Genomic DNA, 20,705 nt, shown 5'->3' on the forward strand with positions numbered 1-20,705 from the left:
AAGTCAACGTCGAGTGACGCGAGTGACGCTTCGACGAGTAAGAGGAGGACCCGCGAACAAAGTAGGTTCCTTTTGTCGATTATCTTTTTATTCAACTGCGGAATATATTCAGGAGACAAATAACTAAACGCAGAGGTAGTTATTTCCGCAGTGTTCGCTTTATTATACACCTGAAGTCGCTACACAGTTCAGTCTGGAAACACAGATTACCATTCCTCATGTTCGTTCGAAAAGCGTGGAACTCGCGGCCCTCCCTAAACGGCGATTCGAGTAGGAGCGAAAAATGCGTAGAATATGTAGAGAATTCCCGATATCGAGAACCTTCGTCTTCGAGGAGGTCGAGAAATCGCGACGGAAGAGCGAAGGTCCCCTCCGGAAAGTTAGCTAGCTCGAATTCGTGGAGGGCGAGTTTACTTATTATTTCGCCTAGTTCGAATAGATCGTCTCTCGTGACTATCTAAAAAAAAAGGGGAAGAGCGCAAAGTGGCGTGAAAAGGTTCCATCTCGGGAGAACATGTTTCCGTGGGTATTTTCGCGCCACCTTGCTCGTCGTCGATCGGTCTAAAACGCGATTTAAAAGCCACCGAGAAACGGGACTCGAGAATCCCTCGCGACTCGACGCGATGTGACTCAAATAATAAACGGAATTAAAAATTCATATAAAATCAGAGCTAACGGACTCCTCAACAAAGTTGATACTCGACAGACAGTACCTACGAGGTAGTAGCGATCCTTTAATAATATTAATCGGCCGATATCTCGCTATCAGTTCTTTCGCCCTCCGCGTCTCTTCATAGAAGATGTACACTGAGGGCAGTACCACTTGCCTTTCGGCGGGGCAGTTATGCCTACGCATGGGTAATGAAACCACTCGAAAGGGCACTAAAAGAAATGTATATTATGACAATGAGTTCTCTAAAAGTACAGCGATGCTCTATAAAGCCAGTCTCTGCAAGTACTCGGCACGGGTTAATACGTATTGTCAGGAAAGGAGTTGTACTTACGTCGGAGTTATCGCAAGCAACCATGTCCCCGTAGGACACTTGATTGCAAATGCAATACCTTGGTTCGTTTGGATCGTACGTCCAGTCTGGATTGTCCGAATCCGCGACCGTTGCAGCTGCGGCAACAACCGGTGGAGACACCGGCTGCTGCACTGCGGTTGCGATGACACTCGAACTCGGCACGGTGGCCGTAACTTTTCTAAAAATTCGTTCAGTTTTTCTTTAGTTGAGTTACGTCTCTCGAAGGATTCGATTCGGGTTGACTATCTTACTTTTTATGTTTCTTCGTGGTCTCTTGTATCGCTGCAATGGCAGTTTGCGCAGCACCTGCAAGTTCTCTGCTGAACTCTGCAGCGTGAACTCCACCAGTGTTGATCGCTTCGTAACTGGCTTTGAGGCTCGCGGTGCGCCTTCCTTGTTGCATCTGCTGTGTAGCTGCAATAGCCTGCGAAGCAGCAGCAGCAATGGCGTTGCCACCTGCTCCGATATGACTCAGATTGTAGCTGCTCACCGAGCCAACCGAGTTAGCGATCGCCGTAGGAGTAGGTGGCAGAGTGGCCGTAGTGATAATGGGACCCGAATTGGCCGATGCAGGTCGAGACTCGGGAAGACTCTGAGGAATTTTCTCTATTGCTAATCGTTTCTCTATTGAGGCCGATGACGTATTAGAGTCTCTCCTCTTCTCTGCTCGGGCTAAATCAAAGCATATTAATTGTTCATTTAATTTGAGTTAGGCAAAATACTTGTAATTCAAGGAACCAATGAAATTAATAAACTTACAGTGGCTGTGATTATCACGAGACCTACTACTCGTAAAACTATAGCGGTTTTCCTTCTGACTACTATTCGTCGACGGTTGATCTAACTCTAATGATCGCTTTTCCAAAATCTCTGTAATTCCCTTGTTATCCGCTTCGAGCTCCATCTTGAATTTATATAACTCTTGGTCTAATCTTCTCAAGTATCTGTCTACCAAATCGTACATTTGATTCGCCAGATGTACTTTCTCGTCCGCATCTTCTAAAGTCTTATAGTATTCTTTTCGTATTGTTTCATACTCTGCCTCTTTCTCGCTCGGCTTCATTTTCTTTGCGTTAGAAAAAAATGTCTTGACCTTCTTTTCCAGACTATCCATCGAGTCTGAAATAATTATTAATACGTCACCTTTAAATTTCTAATTCGCATTGATATAAATATAATGATTGCACAAATCGGTATTATTAATTTAATGAGCAATATACATACTTTGAACACCCAAGTCCATTTCTCTCATTTCTGTGAATCGGTCTCTCAACTCTTGTGGGAGGTGTTCGATCACTGAAACGGTAAAACCATGTTAGATAACCTTAAAATGCAGGAAATTAAATATCAGAAAACCCTAATCAACCATACTCAGGTAGACCATAATTTCGATCCATTCCTAACTAGAGCGTTCACATATGATTATTTGTTTCGAAAAATACAATATTTGGAAGAATTGTTCACTCATCGACAACGCGTGTACTACCCGTACGAAAAACACTGCCGTAACCTAAAAATTCCAACAGCCTTTGTAAAGTATTTAACTGGACAACCGATCATCCAATGTTGAACTGTCGACGTATTAACATCAAAGCAACACATTCTGTGTAATTTCACGATACTATTAAATACATAAAAGCCAGGAAAATGAAAATCTTTGGTCTGCCAAGGGGTTGCACGAATTCTGAAAGATTAGTAACTCTCCCAAAAAGCTGGGTGAGCATTGCTCGCTCCGTTTTTACGTACTCTCGACGTAATCTTCCAGGTAAAGCATCCTTTCTTGGCGTATTCTCGTTCCGGTGCAGTCAGTGTACAATTATTTACAATTTACTAGTGCGAGGGTGTGAGCCGTTGTGCCGGATCTTGCGAAAATTCCAGCACTCGATCAGAAGCGCGTTTGCGACGATTGGCTCTCTCGTTACACCCCCATTTTCTCGGCGAGCTCTCGGAAAATGATATCGCGCCGACTAAGCTGTTCCATTTGGCCTAGACAAATATCGCTTCGTCATATTTTAATCGGCTGGAAATCCATTTCCTGGTTATTGGCATGAATCATCCGTACAATATTTCCGGAGACGTGTCCCGTGAACATCGTACACCATCTTCTCCGCCATTTTGGCTGTCATGTTGGAAGCCATGTTGGCGTTCCGCTCAGTGACGTGACTTTAATTTCGAACCCTGTGATTTTCTTCAAATTTATACCAAATTTTTCCTAACCTGTGTCAAGTGGTAGAGTACGCAAGGGCTTTTCCTCCTGTTTCGAAGTGAGACTTATTTAATTACGTATAATTTTTTCATTTTTGTTGCTAATATTTGTCACATACGTAGTCGAAAATTTTAATACGATCTTTAACTAAAATGGAAGAACGTGTAATAATTCTATTGCCCTGTTTTCTTTTCGGCAGAATGATTCGTCGTAGTCCAACAAGGATTGAACTGAGGCTCGACGATCTGCAAGAGTATGAGACTATGAGGAAGGAGCATGAGTTAAAAAAGGAATCCGACAAGCAGGGAACTTTCATTCCAACTCAATGGACTGGACTGCTGCAGAGTGAAATTCATGAGCGAATAGGTTATGTTCCGCAGCAATCGCAGAACACCCACTCCAGACCCAACATTTAATTGAAGTGAATATTTTTCTTCTATACGATAGGAATTTTTTTTAAAAGAAATGAAGCAGATTAATCCCCTAAATTAAGTAGTTTATAATGTTTATTTATATGTCACTAAAATATACATGGCAGTATTTTCATAAGTTATGCTTAAATGTGCGAGGTAGTTAAAATGTAAACTCTTAGTAAACTCGATTAAAATTACAACGAATGCTTGCCACCTGATAACAATGTGACAACAAAGTATGCCACTTATTAGCTTTAACTTGTATGTATGTATATCAAAGAAATATTGCTAGAAATTATTGGGCATTTGTTCAAAAAATTATTGCTAAGTTTACTCACAAGAGAAAAAAGCGAGATTGCTTATAAGTAAGAATCTCAATATTGTCAATGTTATTTTTATCTGCAGTGAACTGCAGGATGCAATTGCAATCGATATACTTTGCATTAGTTTGTATATAATTTGGCGGTGGCTGTTCTTGGGAGAAAATGGCATCGCATTTCTAGTGATCACAGATCATACATTTCTATCTAATGACACCTTTGAAAAATCTATCGACAAGTTTTTTCTAATTTCCAAAGTTTCTTTGCCAATTCCGATTAGTGCTATTCCTGGAATATTATTTTTGCCTACAGTTTTGCTTAGATTCACCCTCTGATATCTTGAGATCCATTTTTTTAAAACTACAAACTTTGATTTCATTACAAGCCCTTGTTGAAGTAAAGATACGTGGGTATCTGCCTGCCTTCACAATTTTTCTTTAAAAGCTCATAATTTTCTGGTTCCCAGCGTTCCAATGTGCTCACCGAGATTGTACTGAAATACACGAACAATTAATTTAGCGGGGTCTAGACCACTCGATTAAATTAAACAATGGCATCATCTATGTACACCGTTGACTACGCTTACCAGTTTTGTGGAAACAGCGCACATGCAGTCGGCACCATAAATACCAAGCTGAAAGAATTGCTCAGGTTAGGTTAAAATATTGCACCAAATTATTAGACATGTAATACTTTACACTTACAAGCATCCAACCATCATTACTTGTATAGGTCCATGCAAAGGCTTAATCTTCTGCATCCACGCCAATTTTTCCAATCTCTCCATAATGGGTGGCAATATCACTGAAACAAAAAAAATCATTTGAAACAAACGTGAGTAAATTGAATTCACTCATTCTCTCTATTTTAATTCATACGTACACATGCCGGGAGCACACATAACGATCCTAGATAGGACGACTTGGCTAATGCCCTTAACAGCTGCGATCTAAAATAATTTCAGAGATTAAAAATAAATTCAAAGAAAAATTGAAATCGATCGAGGCTCGATTTTTGAGTCACCTTCGATTTAGTCAGCTTCTTGCCGTTTTCGTCCTGCACCTCGATTCCGTTAGTGATTTCATTTTGTCTCATCAAAGGTATGTTGGCGCAATTAGCCGCTGCAACCGCCGCAAACGGGACGTATCTCTAATCGCAAACGTAGAGTCAACGTTAGAACATCGATTCGTCAACGGGAAGAGCGATTACCTAAAACCCCGGTTATTTCTTCGAAACACTCACGGCCATTAGCGGGTTAGCCCTCTTCTGCCAAAAGGACTTGCAACCGATTGCAGTCAACATTGCGGCTGCAGTCGCACTTGCATACGCCGCCCCGAGCTGGGCAGTCGTCACGGGACTGTTTGCATTTCTATTGGTATAATTTACCAAAGCGTTAAACGACTGGTTCATCCATTGCCAGAAAACAACGGCGGTGGTGGTCCTGAAAAATTCAGAATACGAGTAGGGACACGAATTTTGTAGTCCCCAAAAATTAATTGAATAGATCACAAGTCTTCCATGCAGCTGCATCGGCAATCAACCTGTAGAACTGCAACATGGCTCCCGTGATGGCCATCCCTCCTGGCACCTGGAAGGACATCCTGCCGAAGACATTCTGCAGCTCTCCGGTGTCAGGATGGAACGCGGACTCGTATAGCTTTTTTGCATAAATAATCTGCTCCCTGGTGGTTCCAGCTGGCTCCTTACCAAGTCTGCGGGTAAAATAAACGTGGCCATTATTACAAAATTCAACGTCGCCATCAGCCGGGGAAAAATCCGGGAGTGGAAAAAAAAAAAGGTTCCGATCTCTAGAAGAGGAACTCTTCGGGGGTCACGAGGCGTTGAGATCGCAAGGGGCGAATGAATGGACCGTTTTCATCGGCACCGACCTCGAGAGCTTGCGAAATGCGTATTACGTGCAGCGCGTTATCGCGATAGCGCCGCGACAAGCCTTGCAAAACAATGGCGGGTTTTAAACAAAGCCAGGTCGGAGGTGTCATGTCAGTTGGAATCGACTCTCCCTTCGACCCTTTCCCTTCGCTAGAAGGTGAGGCGTTTCAACTTTCAGCTTTGCCTTCTGCAACGTCGACCCCCTCGGCTTTCATTACCGCTCTGCGTACTCTTTAACCGAGAAGTAAGCTCGTTACCTCTCTTATCTGATTAGAACTTCGAGCTCGGGTCACCGGGTCACGCATGCATCGAACTAATTCCACCGAGCATTTTTTCCGACAAAGTGCCGTATCAAAGTGTAAGGCTTGTCGATCCTATCGGTGCTCGGACTTCCTGATAGATTGAAAAGAAAATGGAAGTGAGGACAACGTCAGCTGAATTTTCAGCTATTTTCCGCGAGAAAGCTTCTCAAAAATATTCAAAGACCGCCTCGGTGCATCTAGCTCTACCGAAACTATTCCAACGAGCTCCCCCGCCCTTCTGCGGCCTCCTTTTTTAGAGCGTGCGCAACGTGCACCCTCGATAGCGCATATCGAGGGTGCACTTTCGCAATCTGGAAATTATTATGTACAGCGTCGTTTTTACTGGATTGCGGAGCGATCTTTACGTATCATTTGTTAGGAGAAAATTCCACCTCGCGTTGCCTCGGTCGCGTGGCTCCTTATCGGCGCTCCGATAAGGGTCGTCCCCGTCTCACCTGTACTGTTCGCACAGGGTTTTTGCGTCCAGGAGCTGCTTTTCCGAGGCGACGCAGGTCCTGAAGTCGGTAACCCAAGCGAAATGTTGCCACCTTCCGGCGAAGGTGCTCAGGTCCCAGAGGGGTTTGTCCAGGTCGATTCTGTCGGACGACATGCTGACCGAATTCCGGACGAAATCGGCCCTGGCGGCCTCGATTGCCCTGAAAGAGGGAAACTTCAAGCCTCGGTCCTCCTTCGCCCCGTAATCCCGTTTAAAGCCTCGCCACGTGTCGATAAGAATCCCGCGAGTCAGCACAATTAAAACCATTCGTCGAGGGCAAATATTGACGCCGCTCGCAATTTAGGTCTCGGCGAAGGACCGCCTCGGAGATTTAGGCCACTATCACGTGGAATGCGAGAATTTAGTACTACAAAATCTCTTTCCTCAAAATCTTGGGCAAAGCGGCTCGAAATAAATGCCTCAGTCCTCGGACTTGCGGTGATCGAACGCGGTGCCCGTGACCTGGTTCCTATCGAGGTCCAAATCGCTCGCAACTAGCGACTCGCCAAAATGCGATTTCTAGGGACAAGTTCGACCGAAGATCGCGACTCCTTGACCTGGGTCAAGGTTACGGTTTTGAGACGTTCTCGCAATAAGCGAGGAAAAATTCTCTTTTCGAAAATTGCGCGAAACTCTACCGAGGGTCACGCTGCCAGGGCTTGCCACTGCCCAAGATTTTGAATGAAAAGTGAGACGGAAACATCTCGCGCCGACTTCGATAGGATTTTCTGACCTAGGTCAGGGCTTCGCCTGGGGAGGAGCTCCCCGGCGAGCCCTCGGGGGCTCCGGGAATCGCGTCGCGACGCCGCGTTACGCAATCCACTCGCCTTATGTAAAAGCCGGCCGCGTCAAAGGAGAGAATATCGTGTCGAGACTGCTTACCGTGAACCGAAGGAGCTCTCTACTCCGAGTCCGGACAGCGGCTACGAGCCGATCGGCGTCGCGCGCAGACGATGTCGGCGTCCCGGCGCCCCTGCGGTCCGGGGCGCGAAAAGGAACTCGGCACGTCCCTGGCCAGCCTCGAACCAAGGACTCGGCCCCGCTGAGAGGCCCCGGGCGGATAGAAATTTTCCGGACATCCAAATTTTTCGATTCATAAAAATTGAGAGTGAAAAAGGTAGAAGAAAACTTAACGCGATGCTTTATCGGTAAATTTGTATTTATTTCCGTAACGCGTAAACGGTTTCCTGACAACTTATACATGTCATGGAAACTTTCGCCTTCGTCCGTAGACGCGAAGGACGGGCACGGGGCGCGTCGTTTTCTCTCGGATTACCGTTAGCTGCCGTGTCAGCTGTCGAGATCCGAAATAAGGGGCTCGGGGATAGCGCGGGAGGATAATTGGGTTCCGACCGACATACGTGGGCGTACGGAGGAGTAATTAGATGTTTGGGGCCAACGGGGATCCGTAATCGCATCCTCGCCGACCGGGGTCTCGAGATTCGACCGGATTCGGCGGATTTAGACGGTTCCCTTTCGCGGGACGACGTCGCGTGACTTCCCAGGAGCGAACCAGTTTCCCCCGAGGGTTCCGTCTCGCAGGGGGAGGATCTGGTTTGGATCCCTGGTCCCTCGTCGCGTCGTCTCCGTCTCCGTCCCCCTTCGGGCCGGGCGGGTTGCGGGACGAGGACGGAAAGAGCGGATCTCCCGAGGAGCGAGAGAGACGGACACCCTTCCTCTGACTTTCATTTCCCCGAATGCGCGTTTCCGTTTGAGTTTTGATCCAGCCTCCGTTAAATTTCCCGAGTTTCTTTCGAGCGCTCGAACGAAATTTCCCCGAGGACGCGGGTTCCATTTTATCGGTCCGGTCGTTCCGTCCTCGAGGGCTCCGCGACAGCGCGAGTGGCGCCGTCGGGGAGCGCGTCGCGCGTGCGCGCGAGGCCGAGCGCTTGCGCGGCGCGCCGCCGGGGGCAGTCGCGCGGCGCGCTCGGAGGGGACCGCTTCTCCGCGTCCTCGCTACGGCCCTGACGGGCGCCCGCGCCCCGCCAGCCGGCGAGTCCGCGCTCCTCTCGCACGTCACATCCCTCGAACACACAGAGAGACCCGCCGAGAGAGAGAGGCCAGGAATAATTCTAACGAACCAATATGGCGGACGCGGAGGCCCCGTCCGCGCTGGACCTCGTCCGGGGCGAGAAGATCCTCGTCACCGTCGACTCGGCCCTGCCGGACATCATCGTCGTCTCCTTCGAGCACGGAGCCAAGTCCTTCCAAGGGGCGCTGCTCGATGCTACCAAAAGGTGAGCCAGAAACGCGACGCGGCCGCGGCGCTCGCCCGTCACGGGGAGCGCGCCGAGCGGCTCGGCCCGTCGCCCGGACCGTTGCCGGGATTTTCCCGCGAACCCCGCTCGCTACCGACCTCGATCCGGGCTCAAAGGAAAGCCCTGAATTTTCCGTAGTCGTCGCGCCCCCTTTCGGGCCCCTGGCCCGAGGCTTCCCCGAGTGGGTCGCCCGGACGGCCGACCGCTCCCGGGGGCGCGACGCCTTTTCGCCCCTTCCGTCCGCACCGACCCAAACCGCCCTGCGAACCTTCTCAAACATTTTTCCCAAAATTGCTACCCGCTACTGGCTCTCTCTTCCGACTCGTAACCCCCGTTCCGGAAGGGCCAGCGTCGCGACGGCCGGGATTCTCGGGGTTTGTCGAGTTTCTTCGTTCTGAACTCGCTGGGCGATTCCTAGGGATTTTGGCCGGGTAAAATGATTTCCAATGATGGGATAATTGGGGCCGCCCCGAGATGGCGAGCGCGTTCTTGGGGAGGCTGTACTTGGGTTTGGGAACGACGCGAGGGGGCTGACGGGGTTGGGTCGTTGCTTCGTTTTGGGATTGGAGATTCTTTTGTCCTTGTACTTGGGGCTCGATTTCCTGCGTAGATCCTGCCTCACGTGCGAGCGCGAAAACTCGCGAAAATATGAGTCCTCTCGCTAAAGCTCTCTGTCCTTCGTCGCCCTCAGCGGCAGAGTCCGACTTGGAAACAAAGTGAGCCATCGCACAACAATGCGCGCCCATTTTGCGACCCCCGCGAATGTATTTCGCACGAAATTTCCCTACTTTCCTCCGATCGAGTCGACGAGAGGACGAAGACGCGACGGAAAGAGCGGGTTTAAAGAGACAGGAAGGAAAACCGAGGAGCACGCGTCGCGCTTAATATGGCGAGGCTCGTGGGTGAATTTCAATCGAATTTTTAATGTATGCGCTTGCAGCGGGCTGACCCACCGGACGGTGTCATCCAATCGACGTTACGAGTAACTCCGACCGGTTGGATTAAAAATCGCCGGTAAATCGCCCATCGAAATCGACCCGATAACGACTCCTCGCGTGGTCGAAAAAAGTGTTAATTCGACCGCGATTGCCCTCGCTTGATTTCCGCCGAATTCGACCGGTCGAACTTACATCATTTTTCCGGTGATTGTCGCGAGTCACGTGCGCTCCGATAACGCGCTGACATTTCGCGCACACCCTCTGAAGGTGTTTTTGTAGACAACCGCGTTATGGAACTATGGAATTTATCCCGAATGATTAGGGAAATGATTATTAGAATTTTTTCGACGTACACGTTTCGTCGAAATGTTCACGTGCAACGAGGACGGGGATAAATGCTCTGATAAATCATTGAGATAGTAACGGGGGCTTGGTTCATATCGAACCGCTTCGTATCGCTGGAAATATTTTCTCTCTCCTTTTCTGTGATAAATAATTCGTGAAAAGAAAAAAGAATGCCGGTGCGAGGGCCTCGAATGATCAAATTGTTCGATGCAGCGGTGTTCCGCGTTCGGCCAGAGGCCTTGTTCGGATTCCTGAAACACCAGAACCATGACTCACGTTTCGTGACGTGTCGTGATAACGGTCTCACTACTTTGCACGTTCTGGGCCGTTGTTCGTGCGTTCCTCCCCGACGTATGGCACGAATGGAGATCCAGGATCATCCTAAAATCATCGGTTCGCTCCATAAGATACCCATAAGATGCCTTATCTCTTAACGTGCCCATGGGGTAATTTGAAAATTCCGCCAGGTCGACGGAGCGGGTCGGCGCGTCCACCTGGCGTGCCTCGACGTCTCACGAAGGGCCGCGTCAAAGATTCGTGAAATATTTAAAAGCTGCCTTGCGACTCGGTTTGTAGAATATGCACTTTTGCTCGGTTCTTGGGGAAAGTTGTAAAATGTACGGTGCGAGTTGGGCGACCTCGCCGGCCAATGAAAGGGCTCGGTTAATGTCAAGGCGCGCGAGGTCCGCGTTCTATTGTGACAAGTCTTGCAAAATGACGCCCACGAGCAGATGACAGTGAGTCACGCCGAAAATATCGCCGCATCTTTAACAAGCCTTATAACTCAACGTATTAAACCGTCCCGGCGGACACACACGGTGGGTGTTTCACTGGCGAGCGCAAACGCGAACGCATGTGCGGGCGAGGGCACGCACTCCTAAAATCATCCCACGGCGGAAACGCGGCGCCATCTGTTTCTGGTCCTGCCTCCTTATCACGATGAAAAAGTCCCCGAAGTGTGTGCCTTCGATCCCCCGAAGAGCGCGAAGAGCTGCTCCGCAATTAAAAGGAACCAGAGCCTCCCCTGCCTCGCGTACGTTGTTAATAAAAATCTCTCATAAACTCGTAGAAGTTCCTCCCCGCGTAGATGTATGTAATATACGCGGGGGCGGGAGGCAAACATTTTAACGCGATTACTCAATTAATTAATGTACGGTATTTGCATCCCGACGTATACCGCCCCATATTCCTGATTTTAGCCGTAATTTTTTTTTCCTTAACGTCGATTCAATTTACCGAGATTTTCCCGAGCGCAGCCCGGGGGGGGAATTTTTAACCCGATTATTCCCGGGATAATAAAAATTAGCGGGAGGTTTCGAGAGCGTTCGCGAGGCTGCGTTCCGGAGATGATGACTCGCGATTAGAAATTTAATTACGAGATGTGGATGACGCCGCGAGGTTTCCCAGGAGTCCCGGAAAACGGAGCGAGAGTTTCCCATCTCTCTTCCTTCGGGATAATAATTCGATTTCTCCTCCTCTTTGTTTAAAACACGATCGAGAGTGTATCCCCGCGTCGTGCCTTTTCTTATCCACTGACGTAATGCGGGGGCACGGTCTCTCCCTCTGTCTCTCTCTCTTTCTCTCTGTACCTCCGAGTCGTCCATCTTGGCAGTGGTTGTCAATGACCGTTCTCCCGAGCCATCCATTCCTGTCCGGAGGGGATCGATTCGTCATAAAGTCATTTCGCTCGTCCAAACCCGAGAAGAAACCTCTCCCGAGAGAGCGAGTCCTTGGACTCGGCCGACCGCCATCTTGTTTTCCGCCATCTTGTCTTCCTAGATATTCTCTTGTATTCCCTTTCCACGGGACCTCCGACGAAGGTATTTTGCAAGACAATAACGCTCGATCGCCCCTTTATGTCTCAACTCTGCTCAGTATCCATATCACGAACATTTCCGTAGTAGTCCTCGATAAGGAATCGCTTAACGTTTTATGTAATCGTAAAGGACGGTTAATTTTACCTAAACGTGCCAGGAGAAAAAAATTAAAGTAAACCGGGAAGAACGACGCCGCGTCCTCCGAGGTTGCGGCCGTGGAGAGTCGCTTTCCATTCAGACGGAACAATTCCCCTTTTCACGGGACAAGAAAGACAAGATCCTCTCCTTTCCTCGGCCTCCTCGACGTGGCCGTCGAGCGCGATCGATAGGGTGCCCGGGGTATTCTTATATTCTTTCCCCGACCGATGACACGCCGCCATTTTGTATCGCGGCCCTCGTCGCCATATTTCCTCGTTTCGTTATTCCGCCGCCTCGGTCTGGCGATTTCTTCTTTCCCCGGGATTTCCTTCCGAGCGATCCCGTACCCGTAATCCCCAGGCCAGGATCCCGGTCTTCGGCAAGTTCTTCCGCGTTTCCGGAGTCCTGGGACCATCCCGCAAACGCTAAACCTCTTCCCGTAAACGCGGAGCCTCCGGGATGATCGCCGTCTCTCGGATTTCGAGGTCCCTTTGTGCCTCCGAGAGCGGAGACGATGCGCCTCGTAAATCGCAACGTCTGGATGGGCGTCGGCCCATCGGCGTATATATCAGGCTTCATGCGGGTTACCATTTCGTTGGTTGATCGATGGTGCCCCTAATGAATCCCCGAGCCCGGCCTGGCTGTCGTCCCGAACACGCCCCGGCTCTCCGGCGCCGTAACGCGATCAAAGGACTACCCTGGGAAAGACCCTCGTTAGGTCCCTGGAAATAACGAGAGACCAAGGACGGAAACCAGGGTCGTCCTCGGGATCGTCGAGATATCGAATGCCCTAAAACCTTGCTATACCTTATAATTTACGCGAACAAGGAAACGTAACTAAAATTGATAGAAAAGTGTAAGCTGTTCGTCGAGGCGCGATCCAGGACCTCGCGGCCCAGGGGGGTCCTGGTTTCCGGATTTTCGGGCGGAACGGAAAATATGATGGGCATACGGCCTAGTGGCTCGTCGCTCATTGTATACGGCTCCTCTCGAATCAATACTCGGAGGGCGGGTGTGTGGTCTCTGCATGTCGTGGTGGCTGCTGGCACAAACGTACGCGTTTGACGTCTAATAACGGAGATCAGCTCGCCTGGGTTCTGACACTTCCCCGCCACCTACGACAGGCCCTGCAGACCCACCCCGAAGAGCGCCGTTTTCCATTTCAATTTATTTTCCGACCCGCGGAAAATCTGGCCATTTTTAAAAGTCAGCTGGCAGGTCCCTGGTAATCGCTCGCCGGATGATCGATTACTTATCGCCCGGTGATAACGATATTCCAACGTGTTCGTTGCTCTCGACTGGACTTTTATTCGGGAGAAAAATTTCATCTTTCTGGACTCGACGCGACGTTATTTAGCGAACGGTTTCCTCCAGGAACCGTCTTCACGGTGGATGAACCTAGCAATGCCCGGGTTCGCGATGACGTGGAACGGTCAACTAAGAACGTCGATACCTGCGAGTTCGAAATAGCACGACTATAGCCGGGCTACGGATCGATACGTAAATGCTTTGGAAATTAACAATGAAGAGAGCGAATTCACGATTATCGGACGTCATGAGAGCTATTCTACCGCGAGGTCGTCCACTCGTCGGTTCCACGGGAATTCGCGATAGGAAACGTTTCCATGCCGCTCAGGATAGCAACTTTCCTCGACGCGAGCTCTTCTCGTTTGTCTTCTGGTCGAAAGTCCAAAAATCCCAGACGCGCGTTGTTTGCCCGTCTCCCAGGTCGCTTCCGACCTGACCATTAGCTTACGTAAACCGAAAAGTTGCGCAACGAGATACTATAAAAATGAGTCCAAGGTTCTCGCAAAGCTAGCTCGTCGTCGAGTCTCCTCTCCTCGCCGACTTTGAACGCGTCGACGTCGAGGCGCAGGCCTCTTCGAAGGACCTTCCGAGCCGGGGAAAGACGTCCCCTGGTTCCGAAAATTGACCCAGTCCTTAAAATGCCCGGTGCATAAAATTCGTAATATTAATTTGAAGAAATGTCAAAGAAGCGTGTTTCAGGCCGAATATTAAAATTTTCAGGGGCCTCCCCTGCGGCGTGCAGCCTCCGGAGCCGGTCCCCGACCCGGACGGAGACAAGCTGGCGACGATCGCCTCCAGGTTCAGCTACTTCCAGGAGAAGAGGGTTCCGGCGCCCGCCAAGATCGACCTGAGGCGCAACATCAATCCCCCGGCGCGTTACAAGCACGCCCGACCCACCGTCCGGCTGCGCCCTCGGCAGGTGCTCTGCAGCAAGTGCAGGTCTATCTGCAACGAGAACAGCGAGAACGTCGACGTGAGCCGCAAGCGGAAGCACGAGCCGGAAGAGCCCGCGGCGCCGACGCGGCGGAGCGACCGCCGCTGCAGCCAGCAGCAGCCTCCGGCCCAGAAGACGCAGAGGAGCCTCTTCTCGGAGAGCCAGTCGGACAACACCTCGGCGGCCTCGAGGATGCTCAAGTCGCCCCTCGGCCCGGTCGCCGAGCCCACCAAAATGGCGCCCTCGCTCATCCCCAAGCTCGCCAGGCTCCAGCCCAACGAGATCACCAGCGCCCTTCACGGAACAGGTGGGGTCCGGAGCCAAGCGTTGGATCTTGCTTCGAGTTTCGATTCAAAATTTATATATCGATGTTGGATATATTGGATTCGATGCCGCACGTTGCCGAGCTAATTTTGGTTAGACACTTGAGTTACGAATTTGAGTATAAATGATGGCGATTCCTGTTAAATCTTCGACCCGCGCCAATTAAATCTGCACGGATTTGTCGCCACGTAGCACGGGCCTCACTTGATTAGCCGCGATCAATCGGATTACTTTCAGGCAAGATGAAGCTCGTCCCTGGGGTGCAGTCCTCGACGTACTGGACGAGAGGCGAAGACGAGGTGGCCAGAAACCCGGATGAGTCCTTGGAGAGCCCGGTAGAGTCCATGGAGCTAGGGAGCAACCCCTCGACGGCGTACTGCGCGACCCCGAGGCGACTCAGCAGTTCCTCCGTGGAGAGTGCAAAAGTTCCGGACGAGGGTGAAAAAAGGACCTTAGCCGCCGCGGACTCGACGATGCGAGTCCGAGGTAACAGGGTGCCAAGGAAGAAGAGGTCGGTGGGGTCCATGGAGGACCTCTGGGACGAGTCCGTGTTCGAGGACCCCACGAGGACCGCCAGGACGACCCCGGTGATCAAGATCTCCTTCGGCGCCCAGGGCGAGGGCACGGTGTTGAAGATCCCCTCGAAAATCCAGGACCCCTACGACCAGGAGGCCGAGACCGACCCCGAGGACGTGCTCCAGGATGTCGAGAAGGACCCGCTGGAGCTGCCGAAAACCTCCGAAAACGAGAGCGACTTCCAGAAGGACGTCGAAGAGGACGGCCTCCAGGAACAGGTTGACCCGCAGAAGCAAGGGGTCAAGGACGCCAGCGCAAAAGCTGCCAAGAGAGCCCTGAAGAAGGCCAAGAAGGAGGCCAGACGAAAGATGCTCGGCGGCGTTTCTCCGGCCAGGTCGCCCTGCAACGGATCCCCGAGGTTCGCGAACTTCCGCTATCTATCCCAGCTTCGTTTCTCGAAACGTCGTCTCTGCCGGATTATGTGTACATCGTTTCTTCGGCTTCACCTAGATCGCCTGTTTTCGCTCCCTCCAGGTACAACACCACCTACGATCCGATGTCCTACCACCGCCGCAAGCACAAAGTCAAGCACAAGAAGAAGCACAAGGAGGAGCGGAAGCACAAGAACCAGCAGCAACAACAACAGCAACAGCTCTGCCAGGAGGAGTGCGGGGCCGCGAGTCAACAGCAGAACTGGAACGTCCTCCCGGGTGGAGACACCTACACGGCCATCAAGGAGCAATGCCTCAAGCAGAAGCTCTCGATCTCCCTGAAGAGGCTCAACACGAACGCCTACGCCAGGTGCGACTACCCCGTCAGCAACGCCTCCTCCGGGTGCAAGTCCCCCGGGGCCAGCAGCGACGAGCTCAGCGAGCAGGAACCCGAGGTCGATGCCGGAGAAACCGCTCCGGACTTTCCGCCACCGGCGCATCCTCTCGTCATGAGACTCGCCGCCACGCCCGTTCCGCACTGTCTCACCGCCAACGGCAGGAGGATGGACGTCGGCGACGTGGTCTGGGGGAAAATCCACGGGTTCCCCTGGTGGCCGGGGAAGGTGGGTCCTGGAGCGAAATCGAACTTCGTCTCGTACCTCGTCTTTGGGCACCTACCAGCCACGACTTCCTCATTCCAGGTCCTCAGTATCACGGTGTCCTGCAAGGAGGACGGCTCCTCCGCGGGACCTCAGGCCCACGTGGCGTGGTACGGATCATCGACGAGTTCCTTGATGTCCTGCGATCAGCTCAGCCCATTCCTGGAAACCTTCAAGGTACTCGTTCTCAGAGTTTTTACCCGAAAAATCCAAAGACGTCTCGCGGAACCCGCCACCACCGAACTTTCCATTTTACAGACTCGGTACAACAAGAAGAAGAGAGGCCCTTATAAGGAGGCGATCCGGCAGGCGCAGAACGAGGCTCGCAGCCAGATCACGCCTAACTCGACGAGCAACGTCCTGGATGTCTGCAGATCGCCCCGGGAGGTGAACGTTCTCTCCTAAAACGGGACCGAGCAGTCACGCTGGGTCTGGACCCCCTCACTGCCTGTAATTCGGCCAGGAATTACGATTTGTAACATAGAGACCTGTACATAACGAAGCGTTAGCGTTAGACACCGATCGGATCGGTCGTTCTAAGGCGGCTCGCGGCGCCACTGTCGACTTGGCTACATTCTACGGTTTTTAATCGGCTTTAAGGCGATGCCAAAGTGCCGTTCGAGGGTTCTCGTTTATGAGTTCTTTTCTGTCTGGATGCAGCGAATCGTTAAAAATGTTACCGCAAGACTGTGGGGCCATAGGGAAGATATAACACTATGAAAATTCCTTTTTATTAAATTTTTGGGATGTCAGAGCCTTCCTTAAAACCTTCATATTTACGTGGTCGGATTCCGGACAATTGGATACACCCAATTCGGAGAAAAGTGCCATAAACGATCAGAGCCTTCAAATGCCACTTCCATGCCACCTTAATAGCGACGAGAGGGCACGACGCGTTCACCGACGACTCCCCGTCGAGGTTTAAGCTCGATTTCAAGGTTGAAATCCGAGGAAACCCTGCGAGGAGGTGGGAGAATGTATCTAAAAGACTTCATGTATACTTTCTAAGGTCCCGCGAGAAGACTTTAGCATTTCCGCCCGGAGTCGCGGACCCGGACACGAGGTTCTCAACTATTCGAGGTCGCTTCTCGTCGGGACAGGGCATCATCGGATAGGTTATTTCTCGCGCTTGTTGCCCAACGCTGCCTCGAGCTGTTTCGCTTCTTGCCTCGAATGGATAATTTTTATTGATGTAGTTAATTCACCCTAAGAGGCGCCAAACCACGCGACACTGTCCCGATGAGTAAGAACCTTCAGAGACTGCCCTGTATATCCTAATCCTCGACGAAGCTGCCGATCACCTCGATCTCCATGTTCGAGTCACGCGTTGTACTTCTCATTTTTATATATATATTAATTATTAATTATTATATTATATATTATCGCGCACTTCACATTCTGCGAGTCGTTCTGTTAATTAGTTTTCGCTCTGTTAGTTATCTTTGGCGAAGGCACCAGCGGCAAAGCTGACGACTGCCACGAGACGGTACTTTTCCGGGCCAAAATATTTTTAAAAATTGGACCCTGCAAACGTTTACGCTTCGTGCCAACACTGCCGAGTTAACCGATGAACCTAGGATGTTCATCGCTGCGAGTTTCTTATGAAATTCATGCTGCCAATGGTAACGACTAGGAGAAATGTTAGCGATTCTTGTTAACGAGATAGGCCTCACTTTTTTAGAAGCGTATGATCCTTGCATTGCAGCAAGGATGCTACTTTCAACTTTCTAGGACAACTAAAACATGGATTTCTGTTCTCGCTTGGATCGAGATCGTTCCGGATCAATGTCAGGCGATCTTGGTTTTTTTTTTCCCCTTTATTTCTTGCGGATGAATGAGTAGAATGTATGCCGTCTCGTGGGGTGGTCGAATCTTTATCGAGTCTAATACTCGTAACCGTGACTTACGTTAAGTTACAGTTCTCAAAACCTGTATATCGTTACCACGCCGGTCGACAGGTTCGACCTGTTCCATCGCTTCTGCTCGCCGCACTTCGTCCTCGTTTTCTTCCTTTTTTATTTCCCTTTTCTCTCGCGAGTCCGCTGCGAATTTTGTTACCAGACACCGACTCAAGCCGAACAAGAGCGGGACTCGATCGCGACTGCCATTTCGCTGGACCCTGTCCAGAGCATCATCTTATTTATTTTCCGATCATGTCCACCGATACCAGCTATGCGACATAGCTCGAATAATACTACAAACGAATCGACGCTTAACGATTGTTTCCTAAGGATCCGAAACTGTACACGTAGCGATAAGTCGCGGCGATTTAGCCTATGCCCTCACTCGGCCAGTCGAACGAGTCGACGAAGTACGAACCGTAGTCGTTCCTCGTTCTCTCCATACTTTCGTTTCGACCATTTATCGACGCAATTCCGTGTCGAGCCCTTAGGTCAAAATGAATTAGCGCAAGAGCCTCGTCACCTGCGAGACCTAGTTTTTCATGTTTTAGCTTCTTCGGCATTAAAAAAATCGCGCTTGGGGACCTCGAGAGAAGGGAGGCAGGACCCGTTGCCATCCCGGTCCTCTCGGAGCCCCTTTTCAGGGCCCGATTTGCGATCGATGTTTCCTTTCGACCGGCTAATCCAAGTGTCTCGCATTAATAACTACGTGAACCATCATGCCGACCATGTTCAGTCAATCGAACCTCCATTTTTCTGCATTTTCCTCCCTCAATTGCGAAAATTGTGTTCAACCGTACGCGCAAAATGGCGGCTCGATCGGCCGGCTGACCACGCGGCTCGCCCTCGTCGGAAGGAAACGTTTTAAGTAACTGTGATTTTTTCAAATGTTTTATACATTATATATATTGAATATATAAATATATATATATATTATATGTATATACACATAGATATACCACTCACGTGCGAACAATGTCATCACTTGGTTTATGAACGCGCGGCCTACCTGTACTCTGAGAAGAAAAAAATTAATTGAACCAAAGAAATATATTTTTAATTCAAAGAATAAATCATCTAGCTCAAATAAGATGTCATAACTCCGACGAAACGTCGCATTCGATTTTATTCGAGTCAAGTAAATATTCTTTGGATTAACAAAATGTATCTTTGGGACTATTCGGATATTTCTCTGGTTCAATGAATTTTTTTTCCGGGTAAGGCGGCCGAATTGCTGTTTCGCTGTGTTTATACGAATCGTAGCTTTTTACTAGACTAACATATCCGTAGCTTAGGCGATCGCGCGAGGGCGGTCTCCGATTTTTTAAAAAGTTGTTGTTTAGAATAATAAGAGGCGATGCGTAGACGGAGTCGTCGCGTGGATTCAGCCTAAACCGAACGGTCCCCGCGCACACCTCGGGAAGCGGCGAACGGATCTTCTGTTTTTCCTTTTCCATTTCCCTCTTTTTTTCCCGCGAGAGATGCTAACAGCGAAAAATGGCGATAACGCAAAATTTGTCCCCGGCTTTGTTTCGCCACCTGGAAAATGCTAGCTCTCGTCGTTGTCCCGGCTTTTCGAGCCGAGTCGTTGTTCCTCGTTGCTTCGTTGTTGCATTTCCTACTTTTTTTTTTTTTTCTTTCCTAGCGGCCGCCGGTTCCCCGGGAACCGCCGGAACGATATCGAGAGAGAATCGGAAGAGCTCTTTTGGTCCGATCGAAAAATTCCTAATCTGTCTTCTCTTCGAAGCCGAAAGGGATAAACGCTAATGGACAAGATATCCCTTTTAATTATGACCCCGAAGAGTGACTTGCGAGTCGGATCTCTTAGGAGAGAATAAAATTATGAAATCTAGAAATGTTGGGTATTGTGCACGAGTGGTGCGACAAGAGTGTCATGTCTATTGATTTTTGCCGTCATTCCATCGACCGGTCTACTGGGTACCGAGAAGAGTGCACTCGAAGAGACAGTTAAATGAATCGCGGCGGGTTGGAATACGTTTCGCGCCACTTTTGACGAATTCATCCGCTTCTCCTTGGTTCCCTCAAAACCGCCTAATAAATCCGCAAAATTTGGCCAGGAATCTTGCGGAACGCCCCGATACTCCGGGGCACTTTCCTCAATCCCGGTATCTACGGATCGATAACAGTCTTCCATTTAGAGAAATTTCGTTCCGTCGTCGTAGGGAGGGAAACGCGAGTAAAAGGAAATGACCGATTGAAATTCGGTACCGATTACGTACACCCCACTCCCGAAACACGACGACCCTTCAGAGGGGCAACAAACGAACAAACAATAAGGTTCTTATCTAGTGAATAAAGCAGCATAAAAGTGAGCCTTACGACCTCTCGATTTGTATAAATTACATAATATACTTTTCATCATAACTCGAGCCGTCCGCCTTGCGTCTCATTACCCTAAGCGCTTCAAAATTCGACCGCCTTCTCTTATCGATAATTACCGACAATTAGATATCTACGAACAAA

General features: G+C 50.0%; 3 protein-coding genes across 5 annotated transcripts; 1 reads left to right on the forward strand and 2 right to left on the reverse strand.

Annotated features, from left to right (window-relative positions):
- Positions 1 to 139: 139 nt before the first annotated feature.
- LOC105700330 (inhibitor of growth protein 3) lies at positions 140 to 3,283 on the reverse strand. Its single transcript, XM_012426083.1, has 6 exons — positions 2,772 to 3,283; positions 2,250 to 2,321; positions 1,785 to 2,144; positions 1,277 to 1,697; positions 1,005 to 1,203; positions 140 to 882 (listed from the first exon to the last, which is right to left on the reverse strand). Exons 1-6 carry the CDS (start codon positions 2,797 to 2,799, stop codon positions 766 to 768), a joined length of 1,197 nt encoding a protein of 398 aa, XP_012281506.1. The 5' UTR covers positions 2,800 to 3,283; the 3' UTR covers positions 140 to 765.
- Positions 3,284 to 3,719: 436 nt separating this feature from the next.
- LOC105700331 (sideroflexin-2) lies at positions 3,720 to 7,723 on the reverse strand. 3 transcript variants are annotated; one of them, XM_012426086.2, is made up of 9 exons: positions 7,535 to 7,723; positions 6,612 to 6,812; positions 5,506 to 5,676; positions 5,207 to 5,405; positions 4,988 to 5,113; positions 4,847 to 4,913; positions 4,669 to 4,768; positions 4,551 to 4,598; positions 4,343 to 4,457 (listed from the first exon to the last, which is right to left on the reverse strand). In XM_012426086.2, exons 2-9 carry the CDS (start codon positions 6,764 to 6,766, stop codon positions 4,343 to 4,345), a joined length of 981 nt encoding a protein of 326 aa, XP_012281509.1. In that variant the 5' UTR covers positions 6,767 to 6,812; positions 7,535 to 7,723. The 3 variants fall into 3 exon arrangements, with proteins under 3 accessions (XP_012281508.1, XP_012281509.1, XP_012281510.1); XM_012426087.1 differs by having other exon boundaries at positions 7,480 to 7,548; XM_012426085.1 differs by lacking the exon at positions 7,535 to 7,723 and having other exon boundaries at positions 3,720 to 4,457; positions 6,612 to 6,766.
- A 1,014-nt stretch (positions 7,724 to 8,737) lies between these two features.
- Positions 8,738 to 20,554, forward strand: LOC105700382 (PWWP domain-containing protein 2A). Its single transcript, XM_012426182.2, has 6 exons — positions 8,738 to 8,889; positions 14,177 to 14,697; positions 14,952 to 15,648; positions 15,765 to 16,284; positions 16,363 to 16,497; positions 16,579 to 20,554. The coding sequence occupies exons 1-6, from the start codon at positions 8,738 to 8,740 to the stop codon at positions 16,723 to 16,725; spliced, it is 2,172 nt and encodes a 723-aa protein (XP_012281605.1). The 3' UTR covers positions 16,726 to 20,554.
- The last annotated feature ends 151 nt before the right edge of the window (positions 20,555 to 20,705 follow it).

This window comes from Orussus abietinus, unplaced genomic scaffold (assembly GCF_000612105.2).
Source record: "Orussus abietinus isolate OABI.00-Male unplaced genomic scaffold, Oabi_2.0 scaffold18, whole genome shotgun sequence".
Taxonomy (NCBI): Eukaryota; Metazoa; Arthropoda; class Insecta; order Hymenoptera; family Orussidae; genus Orussus; species Orussus abietinus.